At 47.1% G+C, this 19420-nt stretch overlaps 1 protein-coding gene across 1 annotated transcript in view; it reads right to left on the bottom strand.

Annotated features, from left to right (window-relative positions):
- Positions 1-19420, bottom strand: part of NPTN (neuroplastin) — a 49006-nt gene that overhangs the window by 13070 nt on the left and 16516 nt on the right. Inside the window, exons 2-3 of the mRNA XM_071568062.1 lie at positions 6731-6899; positions 4631-4725 (exon numbers count right to left, since the gene is read on the bottom strand). Coding sequence (XP_071424163.1) covers positions 4631-4725; positions 6731-6899 — 264 coding nt within the window. The remainder of the gene's footprint in view (positions 1-4630; positions 4726-6730; positions 6900-19420) is intronic.

Here is a 19420-nt window from a genome sequence, read left to right as displayed (position 1 = left end):
TGTGTGGTGACAATGACCCCACACTTGGGCTGCCAAAAGGGACTGGAAATGACCCCATGGGGAGAAGCAGAAACAGGATTCATGAGCCTGGAGCTGCAACCCCACAGAGGCTCCATGTGCCAGCACTTGGTTCCCAGAGCCATTCCCCAGCAGCAGGAAAAGGGGCCAGGGAGGCAGCAGGCACAGCTGGCCCGGTTTGTGTCAGCTGCTGGCTGGGAAAGAAGGAGGGAAGGAGAGAGGGAGGGCTTTCTAGGACACCTCAGCTGGTACTGCAGGGTGACCCAGAGCTCTCCCACAGCCCAGAGGCAGCGACATTGCTGGAAGGAGAGGCCATCTCCAAAGGGTTATCCCAGTGGAGCACAAGAGCCAAGAATACCTCCTGCTCCTGCCTGGCTCTGCTGGGACAGGGACTATTTCTGCAGGCAGCCAGAGGGGAGCCCCAGTGCAATATTGGTGATTCAGGGCATGGTGCTGCCCAGTGAGACATTAATCCAGCACTTACTCTCCCAGACTGTGGGAAGTTGTGCTCTGCTCTCCCAAAACTCCTGCAGCAACCCTCAGTCACAGGGTTAGCACAGAGCCCTGCTTTCCTGGGAAGCTTTTCAGCTCAGGACTGTTCCTTACACCACTCTGCTCCTGTGCCAGATGAAGCCCAGAATGAGGCAGGTTTTGTTTAGGAAGGATTTGGATTTTACTCCAGCTTTCAGGCAGCAGAATCCCCATCTCTGTTCACACGTGGGCACAACATCCCCTGTGAGCTCCTGCACCAGTGAAACCAGACAGGGCCCCTGCTGAAACAGAGTCTGTAATTCCTGCACTGTGGAACAGGAAAGACCCTGAAGGGTTCCTTGAACAGCACATGGAAGAGCAAACAGAGGCAGGACTAATTTAAATTAACTGCTACCAAAAAGAAGGCAAAATAAACATACATTTAGGCATTCTGACAGAAGAGAATGTCTGATAAGCATCATTTTGATAGTTTTAAACCAAATCACAAGAGAAAGGAGGGTTTGTGCCAGAGTGAACCCTGGGCTTCCACGCTCCAGGTCTCTCACAGGCACAAAACACACTGAGCAGCAGCTTTCTGAATGGTTTGCTTTCAGTACAGCCCTGAAAAGAAGACATATTGTCTTCTTACAGGGCACTTGATGTAAAGGAGCCATTCAGCCCTTAATTTCCAGGTATTTTCAGGCTGTTTTACAGCACTGCCAAAAAGGACAGTTGAACTAATATGTGTAACACCTCAAACCCATGTCCCAGTTAACAAAACCCTTTCAAGTTTCCCATTAACAGACAAAATTAAAGCAAGGGCAAAAGCACCTAAAAATATTCCTGCACTAAAAACTATTATGTCTTATGGGTGACCTATAAAAGGGCTCTGGAAGATTTATTTCCCTGCATTATGCTCCTAATCCACGTCTCCCTTTGTAGGCTGGGCAGACAGTGAAGACTCTGAAGGTGCAGCGAGAAGGGAGGACGTGCCATGGATCTCTCCAAGTTCCAGCTGTGCCAAGTGTCCCATTTCCTAATTAATCTCTGGTTCAGAGATGAGGCTGCAGCAGAGGTTTCCTAAGGCAGCCAGGAGTGAGGAGCCAAGAGCAAGTGGGGAGGAACAGAAAGGTGCAAAGGGAGTGAGCGTCAGGAGGGGAGACAGAGTCCCTTGATGAGACAATGGCAGAAAGGCCTCAGAGGAGGAGGAATTGCAGAGCTCTGGACAGGTGCTGGAGAGAAGGGAGCCTGGGATGGGAAGGCAGGACAGGGAGAAGAGATGCCCTCTCAATTACCCTACACAATCCAGGATCTTCCTTCATGCTTGTGCTGCCTCTGGGCAGCCAGAGGGAACTGGAGGGATGTTCCTGCCCAGCTGGCTCTCAGCTCTGCAGCAGAGCAGAAACTTGTTTCCTCTTCCACCTTCTCCCAAGACCTTGGTAAGAGCAGGAACACTGCAGAGGCAGAATCCTTCAGGCTTGCATTTCACTCTTTTTCTTTCTTTTGGTCTCCAAGCCTCCAGAGCTCCTGCCTCAGGGATTTCCACAATACAAATACCCACCTGAGGTGGGGAGGAGATGGCCTGGCCCCTGCACCTTGGCAGGGCCTGGCAGTGACATCCCCACCACTCCTGATGGAATCACCTGTTCCTGCTTCCCCAGCTGGCTCCAGTGCCACGGAAAAGGCAGGAGAAGATCCCTGTGCCAAGGCAGAATTTTCCCAATACCAGCATTTGCTCAGCCTGTTGTTTTAAGCTCAGAGCTCACTCACACAATGCTCCCAAAGCTCTGAGAATTGAAGCAAGAACACTCAAAGGCTCCACCAGATACTTCATCCAAGAGCTGGATGAGGGAACCCAGACTTGAAATTCCCAGAACAGCATGAGGGACTGACATAAACCCCCCAGTATTTCCAACTGCTGATATACTACTGCCCTGGTGGTTTTTACCAAGGAAATCCCAGAATCCCAGACAGGTTTGGGTTAGGAGGGACCTTAAAGCTCATCCAGTCCCACTCCCTGCCATGGGCAGGGACACCTTCCACTGTCCCAGGGTGCTCCAAGCCCTGTCCAGCACTTCCAGGGACATATGGAAGCAAACAGGCAGCATTTCATGGAAGGCAAGTGGATATCCTGGATTGCATCTGCCTTGAGGCACTTGGTGAGGCTGTTCACAAGCTGTCACAAAGTCACTATTTTTGGTCCACGGGCACTTTCATATTCAGAGCCATCTTTTCCCTGTGTTTCTGCAGATTAAACTGCACCATGATTACAATTAGCAATTAGGTTTGTGCACAGCTGCTTAACCACAAATGCCACACTTGCAGGTAAGTATCAAATTGCAGCATCTGCAGCTGTCACATGTCACTGTCCATCACATCTGCCTCCTGCTTTAAATGCAGCCCAATTTGTCACTCCCCAGGTTCCCAAGGAACAGGAGTTAGAAGGAAAGCATCTTCCCAGTTCAAACTGTGCATGTGCTCCAACCCCCAGTGTCTGCAGGGAGCTTGAGCAGGTTCTTCCCACCCCAGACAAGCCCTGGCTCCTCTCCCTGCCAAGGAGGACTTCAAGGCACATCAGCCACTCCTGCTGTAAGGAAGAGCTGGAAAACAGGCTTACTGAGTCCTGGAATTGTGGCTGTGAGGACTCTGGAGGGGTGAAACCTCCCAGAAGTGCTGCTGGAGTCACTGCCTTCTGACTAAGGGCTACTCACTGTATTTAGGTGTAAGTTACCTGTGAAACATCACAGGTAGGATTAGTTCTTGTACTTCAATCTCATAGATTGGCTTTTCTTTTCACAATATGAAATCCCACATCCCTGCAAACCCTCCTGCCAAGTTCTCTTGGTCACCCTGCCTGGCACTGAGCAGGGTCAAACCCTAAGGCAAATACTCCCAAAAGATCTTTGGAGAGATCCTACACAGCTGCAAAAGGCCTTATTCTGTTCCCAAAGTTACATTTCCTGTCTCTAGAGGTAGTTTGACACCTAAAGTGGCCCAGAGAAGGAAAACTTAAGATTTTAATTAGAATAATATTAGAAGATTTAGCAATTAGAGCAAAAGAATGGAATGAGATAAAAAAAAATCAAAAAGAAAATAAACCTCCTACACCCATGTACCTCAGACACTCAGATGAAGCTCACCAGAAGCACAAGGTGTTTGAATTCAAACTGCTCTAAGCAAAGCAATAATTAATTTTAGAGATAAACAGAGTTTTAATCACTAACAGCCCATTTCTGTGTGTTCACATCCCATACACTTCTCAGCTGGGCCAACAGGAACTTGTTGGGAAAGAACTTCTAAACCAAGACAGAAAATCAGTCCTAGATCAGGCAGGATGTTTGTTTATGTGGCACCATTTCCCTTCCCCAGGGAACGGGGTGGTCCCAGAGGTGCTGCTCTGGAGAGGGAACAACGCTGAGTTTGCCATGTCAGACCCATGAATGGCTCTCAGACTCAGGAACACACAGTGAGGAACCAGAAACTCCCCAAAATGTCATCTTTCAGTTTTGCAGAAGTTGTTGGGTATTTACCCATCACCTCCATATTATTTGGCCCAAATGCTGCTCTTTTGTTCAGCAACTACAGCAAAACTTGGTGCAAACCTTTCACATTTTGCAGTTCCTATCCCAGATTTTAGGGTCCTAAAGATGCCAGAAGATGCACAAGACAGGAAGGTGTTGTAGTATCCCCTGAGTACACCACAAATCCAACGGCCACATTCCCATCTCCATGAAACCCTTCCCTGTGAACGTGTGCAAGCCTTTCCCTTGGAATTACAATTATGATCCCAGAATCCCAGACTATTCTGAGTGGGAAGGGACACACAAGGATCATGGAGTCCAACTCAAGTCAATGGCTCATACAGGGGATTGAACCTATTGGCATTATTACAACCAAGTTTTAACCCACTGATATAACATAACTATTATGTATAATAAAATTTATGTATTTATATATATTATATTATAAATATATATTTAGGATAAAGTCTGCTCTTAGCAAGGCTTGGCCACAGGCTCTGCCTCAGGACAAAAGGCCCCCTGAGTTGGCTCCTTGCACAGACACTGAGTGATGTGGCAGAGGCAGAGAAATGGCATTTTCAGGGAGAGGAGACAAACCCAAACACACAAACCAGGAGTACCTCTCACTTCTATAGTGGCGTTGGCTACAGGAGAGTTGGAGAACACAAACACACACAGGTATTCCCCCGACTCTTCCGCTCTGGCCTTGGAGATCCTGCAGGCAGGGAGAGAACACGTGTAAGTGCTGGCAACCACAATTTATTCCTCCCCCGCCCCCCACTTCAATCTTTTCACTGTAATTCACTCAATTAACAGCTGCTAATTGTGCACTGCAGTTCATTTGGAGCCTAAGCAGGCAGGCAGCACCTTCCCCTGAGCACACACTGAGCTCTGCAGAGCTGTTGTCCCCATCCCTCCCTTCCTCCCTTCACCAAAAGGCTTCTTGGCTTTTATTATTAATTTTTCAAACCCATGAAGTCAAACAACACGCAGCTGAACAGCAACCCTGCAATAAAACAATGTCATTACACATGGAAACTGCTTAGACACATGGAAAAAGCTGCTCAGTCCAACACAATCCTCTGGGTGTTTCCAGCACTTATTCCCAGAAGGTCTAAAGTCACTCATAAAGTGAATGCATCTTTCAGATAAGGAACTCTCCAACTGCAATCCTTAACTATTAAGGTGCTGAAGAGTTAAATAATCACACTTTGACCACTGTGGTATTTTGATCCACAACAGTCAATGCTTAAAAGTGGGGGAGGTAAGACACTGAATTCTTTCAGTTCCCCCCAGGCTGCTTTGCAGAGTGTGGCACTGCAACAGCAGCACTGGGGTATTGTTACCATCAATCATTAAAGAAGGGTAAACTGACACAGCTGCAAAGTTTTCTAGACAAAGTTTGTTTAGCCAACAACTTCCTTCCAGCAGGAGCAGCTACATCGAGTCTGACAAGAGTTAGGGAAGATGTATTCAATTTCCAATGTTGTATAAGGCAGGATTTTAAAGGAAAGGAGTTTAAGTTCTGAAGCTTCCTGGATGGGACACACTGAACTTCAAGTACCAACTGCATCTCTAAGCAAAGCAACACATTAATGACTGAAAAACCAAGAACCTGGAAGTTCTTTTGGGAAAACAGAAATATAGAAGATGAACCAATCATGTAAACAGATGGTGGAGTTAAACAGCCTCTCTCAACCACAACTGTGTTGACACTGCTGGCCTGGATCCTCACTGAGAGAATTCAGTATTGCCAGATTTAAAAAGCAACCAAATCATAGTAGAAGCTAACAACCAGATCAAAGGCAGGAACAAAATGCCACAGAAAGTCTGAAAGCCCCAACACAGAATCATAGAATGGATTGGGTTGGAAAAGACCTCCGAGATCATCAAGTCCAACCCTTGGTCCAACTCCAGTCCCTTTACCAGATCATGGCCCTCAGTGTCACGGCCAATCTCAGCTGAAAAACCTCCAGGGATGGGGAATCCACCCCCTCTCTGGGCAGCCCATTCCAATACCTGAGCACTCTCTCTGCAAAGAAGTTTTTTCTCATCTCCAACTTCAATTTCCCCTGGCAGAGCTTGAGCCCATCGTGCCCCCTTGTCCTATTGCTGAGTGCCTGGGAGAAGAGACCAACCCCCAGCTGGCCAGAACTTCCCTTCAGGCACTTCCAGACAGTGATGAGGTCACCTCTGAGCCTCCTCTTCTCCAGGCTAAACACCCCCAGCTCCCTCAGCCTCTCCCCACAGCACTTGTGCTCCAGTCCCTTCTCCAGCCTCGTTGCTCTTCTCTGGCCCCGCTCCAGCCCCTCAATCTCTTGCCTCAACTGAGGGGCCCAGAACTGAACACAACACTCAAGGTGTGGCCTCCCCAAGGCAGAGTCCAGGGGAAGGGTCACTGCCCTGGGCCTGCTGGCCACGCTACTTTGGATCCAGGCCAGGATCCCCTTGGCCTTCTTGGCCACCTGGGCACACTGGTGGCTCCTGTTGAGCTTCCTGTCCCTCAGTCCCCCCAGGTCCCTCTGCCTGGCTGCTCTCCAGCCACTCTGTGCCCAGCCTGGAGCGCTGCAGAAGAACTAAATGACTTTAGACTCCAAGATCTGGAATCATTCAGGTTTTAGATACCCTGGAACCCAACAGAGAGCAGCAGGTCCGCCAAGTCTGCCATTCTCCTGTGGAACAGGAAGGTTAAACAGGAAGGTCATTCCCAAGGGACTCACTTGTACTCTGTGGTGTTGGAGGCTCTCCTGGTGCCCGGGATCTCCTCCCCGTTCTTCACCCAGTAGCTGGCGGTGAGGGGGCTGGGGCTGGTGGTGAGGTTGCACTGCAGCGTGACGGCCACGCCGGCCACGTGGAGCACGACATCCTCGCTGGCGTTGATCCGCGGCTCTGCAAGGAGGACACAGCACATGGCACCTCCCCCGGCTGGCACCGCGCCACACCAGCCCAGAATCCAACGGGGAGGCGGGAGGGGAAGGACACTACACGAGGAATGTCACTGCACTAGCTGGGAGACACGGAGAAAGCCACACTAACAGCTGAGCACTAGTGAAGGCAACACCCGTAGGGATCGGCACTCCTGGATGGAAAAAACAGAGTTATTCAGGTGGTTTATTTTAATAGTCACATCATTACAGATTTCTGGGTGACACCACTAATGACTTTTTACACACATGGGAAAACACACGTTCTGTGACTCCACGGGAGAGATCAGCTTGTCGTCCACAAGCTTCTTTCTGGGTATTACTTAACTCTTCTACTCTGAAGTTTAAAACAAACCCATTTTCTATACAGAACAGCCGTCAAACTCAGATTTCTGCATAACGTTTCTGGATCTCCCCTGCAAACAGACTGAAGTCTCCCTATGGAAAACACCCTGTGCACAAAAGGCATTTCAAACAGCCCCACTTTCCTGGTGTCTGAAATGGGGTGAACACCCCACTGGGTCAGGCCCAAGTCTGGGCAGGAGTGGCTGAAAGCAGCTCTTAGACAGCATGTTAGAATTGGATCTGTTTTGTTTCTTAAGTAACCTTAAACACAGACATTAACAAAGGGGAAAAAGGGAGCCTCTGGGCATAAATAGACCCCATGAGTTACTCACTTTGCAGGCTGTTTCACTTCACAATTATACCTGGTTAACAGGAAATTCACTTTTTTTTTGAGGGGGAAAGCCCTTCAGAAGTGTTAAAATTATTATGAGGGCACTGTCCTTACACTGATAGCCACATGTGCTTAAAATCATGCAGGTGGCTCTTACTCAGTAACAAACACAGCTGGTGAACTTTTAGCACGGTCAGAGATGTTTCTTCCCAAACTTGGAAAAAAGGCCTTTCTACTGAAGGTCTTGTGGCTCTCATCTGGTTTCAAGGATTCTGTAAAAAACCACCCAAACACAGGATGACAGAGGTTAAAAGTAATTGGGAACTATTGCTGTTAGTCTTCAAAAAGAACCTTATTTAATAGTGGCTCTGGTTTCAGCTTGGACTAAAGGCCAGGACTAAGGGTCTCCACTGTTCAAATGCTGCTGTGTCCTCAGCCTCAGATTTATTTCCTTACTGTAAAGGGTGAAATGAATTCCCAAGAGGGGAAATGAACTCCCAACTGCTCCTTCCTCTGACCACGTCCTGGCAGCTCCAACCCCTCTGGAAGCAGGAGCTGCCTCTCCACGCTCTGGGCAGAAGGGTGAGGAACTGGGGCAGTAACCAACACCTTCAGAATTTTTGCAATTCAAGGAAGTTTTAACCCTGTAAATTCTGCTCTGCCTTGTGGTAACAATTTGGAGAGTAAATTTAGTCCTATCCATGTAGCCTTTTGGCTGCTCATCTGCAAAGCACTTGGAATGCAAGTTATGAAACAGAACGAGGGGGATGGAAAATACCAGTTGTGTCAGAAACATCACAGTTCCCAACACATCAGACATTCCTCTGGGCTCTGGCCTGAAATTATTGCCCAGACAGGCAGAGAGGAAAAATATCTACCTGATGGAGCATTCCAGTCCTGTGTACCCCTTCTCCAGCAAGCTGGATTTTTTGGAAGTCCTTCTTCCCATGTCTATTTAATCCCAGGACATTTTTAACTGTGTTTCTGCCTCCTTTCTCCCACACAGGGGATTTTATCCATGCAAGGATCTGTTTGGGTCCCACAGGGTACAAAATTGTTGTTATATCCATATAATGTACCATCACTGGACTGCCCTGTGTGCTTTTCCATCCCCAACAAAAAGCTCATTTGCATTCCCAGAAAAACACAGAGCTCTGGAAATATTGTTAGCAATGCATTTGAATTAATAGTTCAGTGTCTGACTTAGGGCTTTTTAAGTTTTAGTTTAGGAAAATGAGAGGCAGCTGCAGTCTCATACACATCTTTACCTGCCTTTGTTACTTTAATTTTTTAATTAAAAGAAGCATTTAGGCAGTCCTAGCCTGATTTAATTCCAGAAGACAAACTGCAGCTGGAATAGTGCTGGGACAGTGACATCCAGGAGGGTGATCACCCACAGGAGTCACTCTGCACAGCACTTAAACTGCCCATTTTATGTAAGAGCAGCTTTTACAGTTAAAACCAAGCAAACCAACTAAAAAAAGCTCAATAAGTGAAATTCTGGTTCCAATTTTGGCATGAGACAGAAGCCAGATGGTGGTTCTCTGGTGCCAAATTTTAGAAATCAAATTGCACTTGATGTCTTCAAAGGACAGGGCTGGAGGTTGTGCTCTCAGACACCAGAACTTCCCTTTCAGCAGTGCTGGGGTCAAATAAGGGCAGCAGCAAAATGGCCACTATTAACTGGAAACTCCAACACTGTTTAGTGAGAAAATTCCCATTTCAGAGGCAAAATGTGTCCAGGCACACAACAGAGCAGCTGAGACAATTTGGGAAGGCTCAGATAAGAGGTGTCCAGGTCTCCACCTTCCAGGGCTGACCTGGAAACCTCCTCCTGCCTGATCTCCACGTCCAGCAGGGTCGGGCAGGAGCTGGATGTCCACAGGGGCTGCTTCCCAAGCAGGTCAGATCTCTCAACACACACAACGTTACAAAGTAAAGGCATTCAAGCACTCGATTCAACATTTCCCCCACCACAAGAAAAGCACAATTCTCCTGGGCACAAGGCACTTGGCAAGGAAGGCACGACACACGTTCCTGAATTAGGAGCACAACCAGATGTTAACTGGGGAGGAAGATTACAAGGTTAAACTCCAGTCCCTGGAGCAGGTTAGTACCAAGGGCCTGAGAGACAGAAAACCCCACTTTCCATATGGAGAAACTCAGAGCAATTCACTCCCAAGGGCTGGCTTTGCATATGAAAAGGATTTTCTCTCCCTCAGCAGGTCACTGGACACAGTCAGGGGAGCACAGGACCCTCCACTCTCCAGAAACCCCACAGGTCTGGGCAGGGCAAGGGCATTTCCAGGGACATCACTTCCTAGAAGACAAACTTTGGTCTTTGTCTTAAGGTAGAATCATTTCCTAAGATTACAGGCTCTTGCTGCTGCAGGCCATGCAAGCAATCCAAGTCCTTTGGGACTGCAAGGACCAGGCAGGAATCGGCATTCAGCAGGACTGAAAGCTGAGCAGGTTCGAGCTGAACCACCCAATGCCACTTAAATTTTTTCAGTCAATCCACATCATTGGGTTCACTGTCTGTTTTTCCACATGTATCGATGCTGTTTCCATTTTCCAGAGGGAAGGTCTCTGATCCAGCAGCACTAAAGTTAAGGCAGAGTTTGGGGTTGGGGTTTTGTGTTGTTTTTTTTTTAAATATCCAAATACATGAGACATAATTACAGATTTAACATTTTTGTACCCAGACAAAACTCCAAAGGTTTATTTCTGCACAAAGGACAAGAGCAAGACAACACCTTTGCTCTGATTTTTTGTCAGCTTAGGACACTGGCTAATCATGCAAAAAGCAAGTCCTCCTGTACCTCTGCCTTGCAGATTTAATTCCCTCTACCTACAACTCACCAGGTAGTTGCTTCACTATTGGCAAAAGCAACAGTTCTACACCTTGCCCAAAACAAAACAGGGTTCTCCTCTACTAACTCTGACCCTATTAAATCCCAAATTTGTCCAGGATGGTTTTAAAAGCAAACTGAAGGCAGGAAAAGTTTTGTAACAACAAAGAACAAACTGGGCCAACCATGGTCTCTGCTCTTGAGAGCTTTTCTGCTGCCCCAAGTTGCATCCTGGGCTGAAAGTCATTTAACCTGGAGTTATTATTTCAGCTCTGGGAGGATGTTCCCCCCTCCCCTTTCACAGGCTGGATTAGGAATAGCTGCATCACTTCAGTGCTGCTGCATCAGAGAACTCATTAGGAACATGCTTGCTGTTCAGGAAGGAAAAGAAACACCACGACTTCATGGAAAAATCTGAACATTAAAGGTCACAGGTAACTGAAAGGGAAGGATTTATACAGAAGCAGATATGCAACCAACACCACATGAGAGGGCATTCAGAGATTCCAAGAGAACAAAAGAAATCAAAATAAAATAGTTAGATCTGGGAAGAACAAGGAAATCAAATATAAAGGCACTCGTGGAGAAGCCAGGGAGGCTGGAAACCTACTACAAAACTAAGAGGGGTAGGGAAGAAACACAAATCGTGGTCACACAGAAGCTCTAAAACAGATCCATAGGTTTTCCCAAGTGCTTTGATCCTAAGGAGGAGAGACAGGGATGGCAGACGAGGTCAGCACTACAGGGGGAGGAGCAGCGTGGGGGCCAGAACAAGAGGACAGGGAGGCAGAGGGTCGGGGACAAGGGGACCGGGGTCACCAGACTGCCTCTAGAACTACAGTGCCACTACGGTGGGAGCCGGACTCACTCTGCAGGACGCTTATAGTAGCCTGGGCTCGAATCCACGTTATGGAGGGATTTTGCCTCAAGTCATTCCTCCTGGGATCGTTGCTGGCCCTGCACTCGTAAGTCCCAGAGTCTTCCAAGGTAAGGCGGGTTATTCTCAGCACACTCACCCCATTGGCCCCGTAGGCAGTGTTAATGGTGACACGGCGCTTCCGAGCGCCATCCCACAGCTGTTTGAAAGCCTCAGCCCGGTTGACTTCAGCATACCACCACTGGATCTCTGGAGTGGGGTTCCCAACCACATCACAGTACAGTTCAAAGGCGTCCCCCGTGAGCTTAGTTTCTGACATGGGCGACTTGACAAACCCGGCTAGAGGGAGGGGCAGCAGAAACGCAGTGACAGAGCGGCAGAAAACAAAAGAGCTTATACACAACAAAGCAATGAGGGGCAGAGAATAGAGTTAGAGAAGACATCTACAATAACACAACTTTCACCGAGCACCTGTGGGTGGGGGTCCATGGTCTGCGTGAGAGCGGGGCACTCCCACTGTGTCTTCCTGGCCACTCCAGAGGGTCCATCCCTGCCAGCAGCCAGGAGGGATCTCCGGGGAGGCTGATGGATATTTAGGCCTTTTTGAGTTGTGTGGATCTCATAATTGGCCAGGTTTAAGTGTTCATGCTCTGAGGAGGTTTCTTTATCTAACCTATCTACAAGGGTAAAACCCTAAACTTGTGCCAACTTGAGCTCTGCTCTGACCTCCTCTTCCATCTATTTAGGACTTCTGAGGCAGGGAATTCCCCAAGATACCAGTGACCCATTTTCCTGAAGTAGCTGGATCATCCCAGCTCCAGGAGAGTCACGACCTCCTAAGAGAAAGGGAAATTCAGTGGTAAAAACACACACAGGCCAAAGCCTGGTTTGTTGCAGAACAGGCAGCAGCGAAGGTGCTTCAGCAGCCCACACCACTGTGAGAGGAGATGCCGTGCTGACATCCGTGCTCAGGCCAAAATATCCTTATTATGGCATGAAATCCTTCAATACTTACCAGCCTCAGAGCTGAGCTAAGAGCACAGACATCCTAAATTGTCCTTCAATCCTATTTTCGAAGATATCTATTGAGAACAGTGTTGCCTTAAAGCCAGTCCCTTCCCCCCCGCCCGCCCCTCCTGAAACTAAAAGATTAGGACACAGCTGGCCAGACAGAGATTATGCAGCAAAACCTGTCATATTGCTGTGCTCCTTCTCCACTGCCCATCAGTGAGCAGAGTCACAGGGCCACACAGCTGGTGAAACTCACCGGTTTATCCCTCCCCTCAAATTCATGGCTCGTTTTCGGGAAGAGGATTGAAATCAATTGATCGTAGAAAACAGAAAGGTGGACTCAGAGCCTTGGAAAAATTCATGGTGTACACTCATTAAAGAGCATTTCCCACCCCTCCATTGCTTGACCCACTAATGAAACAGTGAAACAAAGAGCTGTGAGCTGACAATCACACGAGTACTCTGCACTAGATGCATCTCTAAAGAACCATTTGGGCAGGAACACAAGACCAGGAGTCTGTGGAGCACACACAGAAATTGTTCCTTGTTGTCACAGTCCTGCCTGAAGACCAACTGTGCTGCAGCTGCGAGTAACAGCTACAAGAACAAACACACAGAAAGAAAATACATTACTCTCAGAAACTGTTTCTGCTACAAACTCACTTGCTCCAGGATTCTCCAGTACTAGAGAGCTCAGAAGTCCTACACAACCTGCAGGAGGGAGGAAAATCTCGTGCACTGCTCGTGCCCTCATTCCCAGCAGCCACAACCCCACCTGGTGTTCCTGGGGGTGAACACGGACCCCACCGTTCTCCTCCCACTGCTGGTGAGGCAGCACCGGGCACCGGGCTATGATCCTGCTCTGCTGGGCTGTCCCCATCCCCAGGGATGCTCCATGAGGGACACTCTGTACTCCCACTGAGGTGTAAACCAACAGCGAGCCCGGCTCTGTCTCATGGTCTGCACACACTCCGGGCTGAAGCAGCAGCTTGAAGCACAGCCCAGTTCCCTTCCACCTTCTCACAGATTACACCATTTTCCCCTCCCTTCCACCCTGACACTGACTCACCACTCTCAGCCAGCAGCTCAGGGAGGCAAAGCCCCTTCTCCAGGTTCCAATTTCCACTGCTGTGCAAGACCTGAAGACGAATGCAGAGCGACCCCAACCCTGAAAGCTGCCAGTCAATCCTACTTTTCCTGCTGTCCTGGCTCCCAGGGAACCATTCCTGCAGGAAGGCTCCTTTTCCAGCCTTTGTGGCAGGGCTGAAGGGCTGTAATTGTATATTTACTCGGGTATTTTAAAATACCCCTGAGCTGCTCTGCTGCTGGGGCTCCACAATAGACACATGTGTAATGTGAGGCTTCTGTAAATCCTCTTATTAAAAGGAGGATCCGTAATTTGAATAAAAAGCTGTCAAAAGCTTTTGGGTTTGACTCTGATTCACTAAGCTGCTATTATAACTTTTGCACAAAGCCTAAAAATAATTTTAAAAGATTAAACTGGACAACTGCATCAAAAAGTCTCCTTAGGAAATATTCTCTGGGTTTAAGATTTATACTCTACATTTCTAACAGTTTCATATTCTCTTGAGAAAAACACTTCTCAAATTATGATATATTTCCACACACCACCACCTTCATCTGAGTACCTGTGTCAGCAGCACAGGTAACTCCATAATGATGAAAAAACCCCACAGACTGGATTTGGTGGCTCTCCCCACCCCACCAAGAGATAAAAAAAAAATGCTCTTTAAAAAGTTATTCCAGGTGGGGGTTGGTCTCTTCTCCCAGGCACTCAGCAATAGGACAAGGGGGCACGATGGGCTCAAGCTCTGCCAGGGGAAATTGAAGTTGGAGAGCAGAAAAAACTTCTTTGCAGAGAGAGTGCTCAGGCATTGGAATGGGCTGCCCAGAGAAGGGGTGGATTCCCCATCCCTGGAGGTTTTTCAGCTGAGCTTGGCCGTGGCACTGAGTGCCATGATCTGGTAAAGGAACTGGAGTTGGACCAAGGGTTGGACTTGATGATCTCGGAGGTCTACTCCAACCCAATCCATTCTATGAGAGTAAAATCCTGGAAGGACAAACAGGCTCCATTTATAAATTAATAAAAACTTTAAATTATGAAGGACAGTCTTGGATTAATGTTTTGCATTTTCAGTCACTCACAAACATCAAACAGCCTCAGGAAGCTGAGGTGATGCCTCCAGCCACACTCTGGCTGCCAGAGGGCCACTGCCCAGTCAGATATTCAGCCAGAAGCTGCAAAACCAGCTGAAATCTGCCAGTACCAAGCAGACTTGTTTGGAAAAGAACACAACAAAGCTAAAAAAAAAGGCTAATTATTACAGAGAATGCTCCCTGCAACACAACGGGAGTCTGGAAAGCGAAGCCCTCCTGGTTTTTGGCAGTTGTCAGTGGTTTCCATAATTGTTCAGAAGCAAACAGCAAATGACACTCCACAGATTTCACTGCTTACATAAGAGGTTTCAGAGCCCAGCACTTCCCTTACTTGGTCTTCTCCAAGCACAGCATTCCCTCTTGGTTATTCCCCTGTTCTGCACAATTCCAGAGACAGGAGCATCTCAAAACACAAATAACCATCACAATACAAACAGACCAAAAGGTTTCGCTGAAGTGATGATGTTCTATCTGTTTAAAACTAATAATCTGCCCTTATTTGTAATTCTATCTGATTCCTGAGGGCAACACTCACCACCTCACAGCCCTCGGGAGGGGCAGGAAGGAGAAATAATCCAGAGATCCCACCCAAAGATCATCCAGGCCCATGGGAAGCAGCAGAACAGCCCGAATCTGGAGTGACTCCTCAGTGCCAAACAGAAAGGGAATAATCCAAGAATCCTCCTTGTGAAGTTTTGCTGCTGTAAATCTGCATTATAACGACAGCTGCACTTATTTCATTACAGCCATAAATGAGTTACTCTGTTCACAGCCAGTGCTCCTCATTAAAAGGAAGAGGGAGGTGTTTGAGGGGGAGGGTTTTTCAGGGTTTGGATATTGCTGTCAGGCACAAAAGAAGGGAAAACCTACTGTTAAATCCCCCTCACAAGGTCTTTACAAGCCTTCTTGATACACCAGAATGCCAGAAAAATAAAGCTATTCAAGTAAACTATGATGTTCTCACCCAATTTATCTATTTTTTAATTTATTTATGGCTTTCTGCCTGAAGTGGCAATAATATTAAATCACTTGTGAAGAGGTTTGTTTATTGAAGGTTTGATCTCATCCATGAATTGAGTGGATAAAGAGGAGAAAGACTAATGCCCTAGAGAAATATTTCAGTCTGCAGATGGAATTCCACTGAAATCCAGTGGCTTTTCATATTTGCAAACTGTGTTAGAATTTGTGAACGACCACCAAATTCAGATTAAGAAAAAACAGGACCTTGAGAGCCCAAAAATTACTGTACAATACGCCAGCAGTGACCCACCAGCCTCAGAATATACAAAAAGCAGTACCTGAGAATCACCCCTGAGCTGCAGAAATGATTGTGCTATTGACTGAAATATCCTTTTGTTACTCAAACTTAATCAAGATGCACTAAAAGCTGCAAAAGAATCAATGCCAATGGCACTGGAGAGAGTGCAGGGAGAATATTTATTGCCCCAAGTCTGGTCTAAAGAAAGGGGGTTAGAAAATAAAGCTACATTTTGCCTTAGGAAAACATAAAAACAAGATAACAAGAGGAAATGTTAAACCAGGCTCAAAGACAGAGACAACCAGGCTTAAATGAAATGCAGCTATTACAAAAGCCCCACCAGTGCAGAACAAACTCATCTATCTCGGTTTTTATGTCTGTGAAGCAAGAAGATTAAAGCTGGAAACAAGCACAAGACCATCAACGTCAAACTGAGATGGTCCTGAAAGCAGAGCCTGCAAGGATCAGAAAGCAAAGGTTGTGATGCCCAAGGGCTGTCTGGAGATGTGGAAAGCAGGGCACGGGCACAAAGGTGACCCCAGTGAGGAAAAACAATGTATTTCCAAGGACATTTTGGAGCAGGAGGAATACAACTGTAGCAAGGAGGTGCTACAGGCAGAGGCAAGGCAGGGCACATCTCCCCAGAGCAGGGCAATGCTCCCGTCCCATCCTGAGGGTGTTGGGATCTTGAGGTGAATCCCACTTGCATGAAGAGAGAAAACCAAAGCCTGTGAGAAGCCTGAGTGTGATTTGTGTTAATAAAAACGAATGGGTTATTGGGGCTCCTCCAGTGACATGAGGAAAAACATATGGCCAGGCAATTAAACAAAAATTCCAACTTACACCCACATGGAGAGATAAACAGGACAGTGTTAAATCACTTTATCTCCTATAACTTTGTCAAGGATCACATGAATTGTAACAGGAAAGTTGAAGAGTTAAAACTTCTCCAGGTCTAAGGGGAACAGAATTTATGGTGGGTTATCACTGGGGTTGTGAGAGTGACTTGGCTATAGTGGTGTATGTTAAACTGCTTAACAATGAATGAATCAAATGATATGTATGTGTAGAGACTCGTTAAATGTTCGAATTACACTGTTTGGGGTGCAATGGAGAGCAATGCTTGTGTCCATCATACCCAGCATGCTGAAATTGCTTTTATCATATAATGAGTTTAATTAAAAACCTATGAAGTTGAGACTTTGTTTCTCACAAAGCTCAAAAAGGAGAGGTTACAAAGCTGATGCAAAAATAAACAGGATTTCAGTATGAACCCACAACGCCCAGATAAATGCTCTGTTACTGAAGGCTCACAGTGTCTGTGCTACACTGAAAGGCCATCAGGAAGAACTTCTCAGCCCACCACACACTGTATTTCACTGCCCCACTGCTCTCAGGCCTTTAGAAAAGTTCTGCAGATTTGATGGCTGTGCATCAATCAAGATCTTTGCCTGCAGTTCCACTTAAATCCCAAACTATTCTATTGGAAGGGACCCACAAGGATCATCGAGTCCAACTCTTAAGTCAATGGCCCACACAGGAAATTGAACCCATGACCTTGGGCATTATTACAACCAAGTTGTAACCAACGGACTAAGTGAAGAACAGCTAAGCCAGTCCTTCCCTGGATCTCTCAAAACCTCCTTATTAACACAGTGTAATTCATTTTTAGAAGCACCTGCCTTCAGGAATGCCTCTCCTAAATGGAATAGGAAAAAGCCAAATATCTTTGGCAAAGTGAAGTTGAATTGTTCTACAGACCAGTGTTACTCAAAATGGTCCAGGTGAGATATTGGTTTGTTACTCACTTTTGGCACTGAAGCTCTGCCACCAAACCAGGTATTGGGGCTGAAGGTTTGAGGGATGGCTCTTCATTAAACTTTCACAATTTTTTTCCTAAATGTATTCTGGATTATGCTGATTTTTTAACTATTCAAACAGATAAAAATGTGGATTCAGAAGGGAAGTTCTGGCGAGGTGGGGGTTGGTCTCTTCTCCCAGGCACTCAGCAATAGGACAAGGGGGCACGATGGGCTCAAGCTCTGCCAGGGGAAATTGAAGTTGGAGATGAGAAAAAACTTCTTTGCAGAGAGAGTGCTCAGGCATTGGAATGGGCTGCCCAGAGAGGGGGTGGATTCCCCAGCCCTGGGGGTTTTACAACTGAGATTGGCTGTGGCACTGAGTGCCATGATCTGGTAAAGGGACTGGAGTTGGCCCAAGGGTTGGACTTGATGATCTCGGAGGTCTTTTCCAACCCAATCCATTCTAAGATTCCATAACAGAACCAGATGCAAACATCTCACACGGTCCTGCGTTTGGGACAACCAAGGCGTGTGGCCCTGCCCAAGGTTCAAAGCTGGAGCTGCAGGGAGTTGCAGGAAGGTGGATGAAACTCCTTGTTAGATTTAAGGATTTACTGAAATATGGAAGCTCTGCCCTCACTCCAGCTGAGTTTCACCTTTATTACATGGCAACATTTATCATTGAATCAGAATATCAAAGAAACCCCACCCCGACGCTGCCCCACCTTCTCCATTCTCCTGCTCCCCCCAGCTGGGCTTTGTTAGGCTGGTGCTCTGCTCTAATTAACACCTTTTTCCTCTCCACTGAAGGGTGTTGATTAAGGGATAAGGTTTTTGAGGGCGGAAAGAAACCTCACCATCCCTTTGTCAAAGTGCAGCATTTTCATTCCATTTGGGATGGAAAAAAGGCAATCTAATTAATGTTTCGTTTCTTTCCAATGCTCACCTTTACTGAGTGTCTCGGAAAATCAGTCAAATACGTGAAAATATGACAGCTGGAACCGAGGTGGAGAAGGGTGGAGGCACCTCAATTCCAAGGCAAGCACTAACCCCTCCCGCCTGTTATCGCCCATCTTCAGTAGGTTTGACGCTTTCCCAATCTTTTATCAGCAGGGAGCAGGAAACCAGAAAACTGATATTAATTTTTATCTGCTTTGCCCCATTCCAGAAGCAGCTTTAATCCAGCACTGCCACGTGTTATCAGGCACCCAGATGAGCCCACACCTTCTCTACGCACTGAGAACCGGAGCAATGCACGAATTCAATTCCTGCCATCTCATCCTGCAGCTTTATAAAGCTGGAGAGGGGAAAACATTACCCAGAGAGCATCATACAAAATGCATGAGGAGCTCATGACAGCGATAGGTTCGTTGCACAGAGAGGGAAACCTGAGGATTTACTTTCTCCAAGTCCACAGACATGAGGGTTAACATTTTCTGGATTCCTCATTTCTCAAACCTTGCTGAGTCTGACATGCAAAGAGACTTAATGACAAACTAACTGCATTTGTTTGCTGAAGTAAAATTCAGAGCATCCTTAAGTCAGTGGTTTTATTTCAGTGCCTTTGCTGTGGTGAGGCCATCCTGGGAATATGCCCAGGGAAACCAGGGGACACTTCGCTGCACAGGTGGATGGAATCACAGAATCATAGAATGGATTGGGTTGGAAAAGACCTCCAAGACCATCAAGTCCAACCCTTGGTCCAACTCCAGTCCCTTTACCAGATCATGGCACTCAGTGCCACGGCCAAGCTCAGTTGAAAACCCTCCAGGGCTGGGGAATCCACCCCCTCTCTGGGCAGCCCATTCCAATGCCTGAGCACTCTCTCTGCA

This window comes from Pithys albifrons, chromosome 13, assembly GCF_047495875.1.
Source record: "Pithys albifrons albifrons isolate INPA30051 chromosome 13, PitAlb_v1, whole genome shotgun sequence".
Taxonomy (NCBI): Eukaryota; Metazoa; Chordata; class Aves; order Passeriformes; family Thamnophilidae; genus Pithys; species Pithys albifrons.
This window is presented reverse-complemented; position numbering and strand designations above follow the sequence as displayed.